Source organism: Haliotis cracherodii, unplaced genomic scaffold (assembly GCF_022045235.1).
Source record: "Haliotis cracherodii isolate W230 unplaced genomic scaffold, xgHalCrac1.p SCAF_10, whole genome shotgun sequence".
NCBI classification, from domain to species: Eukaryota; Metazoa; Mollusca; class Gastropoda; order Lepetellida; family Haliotidae; genus Haliotis; species Haliotis cracherodii.
The window spans coordinates 9,067,835-9,074,385 of record NW_027266265.1 but is presented as its reverse complement, the minus strand read 5'-3'; the positions used below and the strand labels follow the sequence as shown (position 1 = coordinate 9,074,385).

Below are 6,551 nucleotides of genomic sequence, written 5' to 3'. Positions count from 1 at the left end.
TATTACATTGAATCGACGTCAGTTTTTCTTTGCGTTTATGAAGGTATCAGCGTAAAAAAAACCCGGCAGATTCACGCCAAGTGTGCACCCCAGTTTCTTCTTTTTAGCTTCTGAATCACAAATATATTTTGAATACATATAAATAATGACTGTACGTCAATAATACTAACTTCTCAGACTGCTTATTTATTGATTAACATACACAAAACTGTAGACAACGTGCTATATGATATCAGGGACATTGTTCAGTAATGCAACACAAGCCCCACCGATTCTATGCCAAATGTTTTTGGTTACAGCTTAAAAGCAATCTATTCCATCAATATCACACCAGAAATATGCTTCATACATTGTACCCATGTGGGGAATTGAACACGGGCCTTCGGCGTGACACGTGAGTGCTTTAAGGGGCGAACAAGGTGGGGCACAGGCAGTGGCACAGATGGGGAAAGGCAGGGACACAGGTGGGGCACAGGCAGTGGCACAGATGGGGAAAGGCAGGGGCACAGGTGGGGCACAGGCAGTGGCACAGATGGGGAAAGGCAGGGACATAGGTGGGGCACAGGTGGGGGCACAGGCAGTGGCACAGATGGGGAAAGGCAGGGGCACAGGTGGGGCATAGGTTGGGGCACAGGCAGTGGCACAAATGGGGAAAGGCAGGGATACAGGTGGGGCACAGGTGGGGCACAGGCAGTGGCACAGATGGGGAAAGGCAGGGACACATGTGGGGGCAGGCAGTGGCACAGGTGGGGGCACAGGCAGTGGCACAGATGGGGAAAGGCAGTGGCACAGGTTGGCACAGGCAGTGGCACAGGTGGGGGCACAAGCAGTGGCACATATGGGGCAAGGCAGGGACACAGGTGGGGGCAGGCAGTGGCACAGGTGGGGGCACAGGCAGTGGCACAGATGGGGAAAGGCAGGGACACAGGCAGTGGCACAGGTTGGCACAGGCAGTGGCACATGTGGGGGCACAGGCAGTGGCACAGATGGGGAAAGGCAGGGACACAGGTTGGCACAGGTGGGGGCAGGCAGTGGCACAGATGGGGAAAGGCAGGGACACAGGCAGTGGCACAGGTTGGCACAGGCAGTGGCACATGTGGGGGCACAGGTAGTGGCACAGATGGGGAAAGGCAGGGACACAGGTTGGCACAGGCAGTGGCACAGGTGGGGGCAGGCAGTGGCACAGATGGGGAAAGGCAGGGACACAGGTGGGGCAGAGGTGGGGGCACAGGCAGTGGCACAGATGGGGAAAGGCAGGGACACAGGTGGGGCACAGGTTGGGGCACAGGCAGTGGCACAGATGGGAAAAGGCAGGGACACATGTGGGGGCACACTATTGTACTCTTCTTATCATCATGACAGGGGCACCGATATTCTGACTGACGACGGAATGTTCTGACAGGTGTACAGTACTTCACATGAACCCAGTGTTGACAGGCCGAATGCATGCACCCTCTAGGCAGCAGCTTTGATGATGTCACACCTCTCATTATAGGATGATGACGATGATGATGATGATGCATAGAAAACATACAAGCGACTAATAAACATTCAATGATGATAAATGACACACAATCACAAGTGTCTGACATTGATCAAGTTCATACAATAGAATGGGTATTAGTCAGTTCCTGGTTGAAGGGGGATAGCCGGGGGTATTTAATACACAAAAGAATTGTGTTTAGAGCATTGACATGTCTGCAGGGTCTTATCTCATTCTAAACAGTTTTGAAAATTAGACACAACTTTCTAGACATATTTGACCATTAAATACCACAGTACATTTTGTAGAATAAATATTCCCAAGTGAACACAATGGTAGCTTTGCTACACGGACAAACAATATGTGGATGATTTCAAGGTATGTGAGAATCCTATGCAAAATCGTGTTCTCTTTTCTGTTCCCTAACTTTTCCGCTAGTGCATATGAAACACATTCAGTTGGAAATATGAACTTCTTGCGCCATAATGTCTGTGCAGATGAACGCTTCAAGATTTTTACATTAAAAAGACCAAGAAAAAAATGACAATGTGAGAATGACAGTCATGGCTCGAGGCAAAGTAATTATGGCAATACAGGCATGAACCCGGTGACATAAAAACACCATATTAAGACTCCAACTTCTTGTAAGTTGTCTAGCTTAGTGCGAGGCTGTGAAATCCCCACCTCTGTATAATTGCATGTACCATAATTTCATTAAAAATGCAGGGACAATCTCCTCTTTAGGTTTAGAATCTCAGGTTTATAGGGGAAAACTATATGGGTTTGTAAGATTGCAGTTTCACTTTCTTTGAAATTTGTAGGGAATATTGATTTGAAGCTCCTGAAATGTAGAGTTCTGATTGAAATGTGGTGTGGAGATTTTGTGGTGTGGATGTGGATGTGGGTGTGGGTGTGGGTGTGGGTGTGGGTGTGGATGTGGATGTGGGTGTGGGTGTGGGTGTGGGTGTGGGTGTGGGTGTGGGTGTGGGTGTGGGTGTGGGTCAGTTTCTGGGTCTGGGTCTGAGTCTGGGTCAGTTTCTGGGTCTGGGTCTGGGTCTGGGTCAGGGTCTGGAACTGGGCCGGGGTCTGGGTCTGGGTCAGATTCTGGGTCTGGGTCTGATTCTAGGTCTGGGTCTGGTTCTTGGTCAGGGTCAGGGTCATGGTGTGGGTCTGGGTCAGGATCAGGGTCAGGATCAGGGTCAGGATCAGGATCAGGGTCAGGGTCAGGGTCTGGGTCAGGGTCAGGGTCTGGGTCTGGGTCAGGGTCAGGGTCAGGGTCAGGGTCAGGGTGTGACTCTAGGTCTGAGTCTGGGTCAGATTCTGGGACTGGGTCTGGGTCAGTTTCTGGGTCTGGGTTTGATTCTAGGTCTGGGTTTGGTTCTGGGTCAGGGTCAGGGTCAGGGGCTATGTCAGGGTCTGGGTCAGGGTCTGGGTCAGGGTCTGATGGGTCCGGGTCTGGGTCTGGGTCTGGGTCTGGGTCTGGGTCTGATCGGTCCGGGTCTGATGGGTCAGGGTCTGGGTCAGATTCTGGGACTGGGTCTGGATGAGTGGAAGGGGAGGCAGTTTTGTGGTTGTGTGAGTCAGTGAAAAGCATCTTCCCGAGTTAACTAACTTAAAAAGTCCAGTTTCCACCCTTGCCAAACTAGACTGGACAAACAAGAGGTCCTATGCATAGTCCAATCAAAATCATAATCTGTGTTAATTGGTTTCACCACCTAGATTAATGGTTTTCACCACCTGTGTTATTTAGTTTCACCACCTGTTTTAATGGGATTCACCATCTCTGTTAATGGGTTTCACACCTATGTTATTGGGTTTCACCACCTGTGTTCATGGGTTTCACACCTGTGTTATTGGGGTTCTCGACCTATGTTAACGGGTTTCACCACCTTGTTATCAGGTTTCACCACCCGTGTTAACAGGTTTCACCACCTGTATTAATGGGTTTCATACCTGTGTTAATAAGTTTCACAGCCTGTGTAATTGGGTTTAATACCTGTGTTACCTGGAACAAAGACACATTGCCACAATGTACGAACTCACACATATGCCGCCTCGGCGTAGGAACACACGCATATACTGCCACAGTGTAGGAACACACACATATACCACCTCGGTGTAGGAACACACACATATACCGCCTCGGTGCAAGAACACACACATATACCACCTCGGTGTAGGAACACACACATATACCACCTCGGTGCAGGAACACACACATATACCACCTCGGTGCAGGAACACACACATATACCACCTCGGTGCAGGAACACACACATATACCACCTCGGTGTAGGAACATACACATATACCACCTCGGTGCAAGAACACACACATATACCACCTCGGTGCATGAAAACACACATATACCGCCTCGGTGTAAGAACACACACATATACCACCTCGGTGCAGGAACACACACATATACCACCTCGGTGTAAGAACACACACATATACCACCTCGGTGTAGGAACACACACAATATACCATCTCGGTGCAGGAACACACACATATACCACCTCGGTGCAAGAACATACACATATACCACCTCGGTGCAGGAACACACACATATACCACCTCGGTGCAGGAAAACACACATATACCACCTCGGTGCAAGAACATACACATATACCACCTCGGTGCAGGAACACACACATATACCACCTCGGTGCAGGAACACACACATATACCACCTCGGTGTAGGAACACACACATATACCGCCTCGGTGCAAGAACACACACATATACCGCCTCGGTGCATGAAAACACACATATACCGCCTCGGTGCAAGAACATACACATATACCGCCTCAGTGTAGGAACACACACATATTCCCAAACGTTTGTCATTTGGTGTTTTATATTAGTTGGCAATGATATATTTTTAGGTAGATAATACAACAAATTTTGTTTATTTTTGGTTTTGTGCAGATAATTGCCACTTGACAAATTTTTTCCTCTCAGGCAATTAACTTTTGGAAATGTATGCCTGATGGTAGTGTTGGTTTTTTAAATGTGTGTAAATTATATGAATATACATTTGAAACTCAAATTAGCTGACATGATGATCTATGAATACAACTAATCGACTCATTTACGACTGCACAAATATTACTGTAGCGTTGAGTAAAATGCATGAAGAGTTGGTCCTTTCAATTTACAAAATCTGGACGGGCAGCTTTCTCACTGGACAGGTAAATTTTGTAAGGTGCCAGCCTGTCTGTCTGGCTGGATAGTCAACACTGGTTATAAACTCACGTGCAAAAGAAACGTCTCCAAACATTTTTCAACTAACAAACAACACAAACACAAACATGAATAGATAATGACGTTTTATATGAATAACAAAAAAGGTACGTAAAGCATGTGTGACAGAAGTACAAAGAACATGTTAAATGGAACAGCTGTAGAGTCAATGTTATCACAAAGGGGTCGATTGTCCAGTATTCGAGCACAAGCCAAAGCGGCAAATCACAAAAACACAGAGGTTGAAATTGGAATGCAGACTGTCAATACCGCGTATGTCCACCCCTAGCGTCGATACATGCCAGAACACGTCGCCGGGCCGAGTGTGCAAGTCTTCTGATCACGTGATTGGGGATCTGACGCCATTCTCTCTGCAGTGCCTGAGCCAGTGCATTTCTCGTCAACGGAGGGTGTGGCAGTTGTCGAATCCGACGTCCAAGATGGTCCCACAAGTGTTCTATCGGAGACATGTCTGGGGATCTTGGTGGCCAAGGCAGGACGGGCACGTTGTTGGCGTTGAGAAAGGCCGTTGTGACAGCTGCGGTGTGTGGTGTGGCATTGTCTTGCTGAAACAAGGTTCCTGGAAGAAAGGCAGGGCATGGGGCTGCAGAACTTCATCAATATACCGACGGGCTGTCAGGTTGCCAACGATGATAATGAGGTCGGTCTTGGTGTTCCCACAAATGCCTCCCCAAACCATCACACTCCCTCCACCATATGGTTCCGTTTCCTGAACGCAACAACGTGCCGTCCGTTCCCCACGCCGGCGGTAGACACGTCTTCGGCCGTCAGCTCTGTTCAACTGGAACCCACTCTCGTCGCTGAAAAGGACTCTTTGCCAGTTTCGTTGCTGCCACTGACGAACACGTCTTGCCCATGCCAATCTTCGACGTCGATATTCCAGCGTTAACGTCATGCCCTTGAACGGTCTGTAGGCTCTGATTCCTCGCTCACGGAGTCGTCTCGAGACTGTCCACCTGCTGACACGATGACCAAGGCTATGCGCTGATGATGACGTCACAGTGAGGAATATGTTCCTTAAATGAAGCGTACGTAGATATCGGTTTTCTTGTGGCGCAGTGACTTTTGGTCGACCGCTCCTTGGCCTGTCTGCTGTCCTGCCAGTTTGTCTGTAACGTGTGACTAGTCTGCCAATCGTTCTTTTTGCGCAGCCCATGATTCTTGCAACATGGTCGTGAGTTGCCCCCATCTCCAACATTCCAATCGCTCTTTGTCTCTGTTCCACAGTTAATCTAAGCATGTTCTGCGGGTTTTTCAGACGCTGGTGATTGCAAAGAACAGTTTCCAACGGATTTTACAAGCGATCTTCATACGGGTGATTTCCTGCACGTGCAGGGAATTTCACTGAATAACGTCATTTTTACCCGCTTCTGACATGCAGCACGTGAATTTCCTTGAGATACCATGCATTGGTGTGTTTGGGCAATGTGTTCCGAACTGTTTTTCATGTTTTTGACTATATTCAACAATTATAATATAATTCTAACTTTGGGGACGTTTCTTTTGCACGTGAGTGTATATGTATACCATGTCAGCCATCCGTTATCTTACACTTGTTGTTTTTTCACCACCCCTCAACGTTCAACTATGTACCTTAAACTAAGTCCTAACTACCACATTATAATGTAATCAACACTGTCAATAGGACACTTAACCTGAGTTGCATTCTAGAAAATTAGAGACCTGTGAAGATCCAGGGTAGAATAGGACTTCAGCAACCAATGCTTGCCGCAAAAGGCGATTTGCTTGTCGTAAGAGGCGTCTAACGGATCGGGTGGTCAGGTTCGCTGACTTGGCTGAT

General features: G+C 48.0%; 3 protein-coding genes across 3 annotated transcripts; 1 reads left to right on the top strand and 2 right to left on the bottom strand.

The window, feature by feature from the left end:
- The first annotated feature begins 646 nt into the window (after nt 1-646).
- LOC139447712 (putative per-hexamer repeat protein 5) lies at nt 647-1,399 on the top strand. The gene has a single exon (XM_071229166.1). The coding sequence runs from the start codon at nt 647-649 to the stop codon at nt 1,397-1,399; it is 753 nt and encodes a 250-aa protein (XP_071085267.1).
- An 883-nt stretch (nt 1,400-2,282) lies between these two features.
- LOC139447644 (protein TsetseEP-like) lies at nt 2,283-3,077 on the bottom strand. The gene has a single exon (XM_071229065.1). The coding sequence runs from the start codon at nt 3,075-3,077 to the stop codon at nt 2,283-2,285; it is 795 nt and encodes a 264-aa protein (XP_071085166.1).
- A 2,109-nt stretch (nt 3,078-5,186) lies between these two features.
- LOC139447610 (uncharacterized) lies at nt 5,187-5,990 on the bottom strand. The gene has a single exon (XM_071229020.1). The coding sequence runs from the start codon at nt 5,988-5,990 to the stop codon at nt 5,187-5,189; it is 804 nt and encodes a 267-aa protein (XP_071085121.1).
- Between the last annotated feature and the right edge of the window lie 561 nt (nt 5,991-6,551).

Coding starts and splice junctions, on each gene's coding strand:
- LOC139447712 (XM_071229166.1), top strand. CDS start 647: ATGGGGAAAGGCAGGGATACAGGTGGGGCACAGGTGGGGCACAGGCAG.
- LOC139447644 (XM_071229065.1), bottom strand. CDS start 3,077: ATGCTTTTCACTGACTCACACAACCACAAAACTGCCTCCCCTTCCACT.
- LOC139447610 (XM_071229020.1), bottom strand. CDS start 5,990: ATGCTTAGATTAACTGTGGAACAGAGACAAAGAGCGATTGGAATGTTG.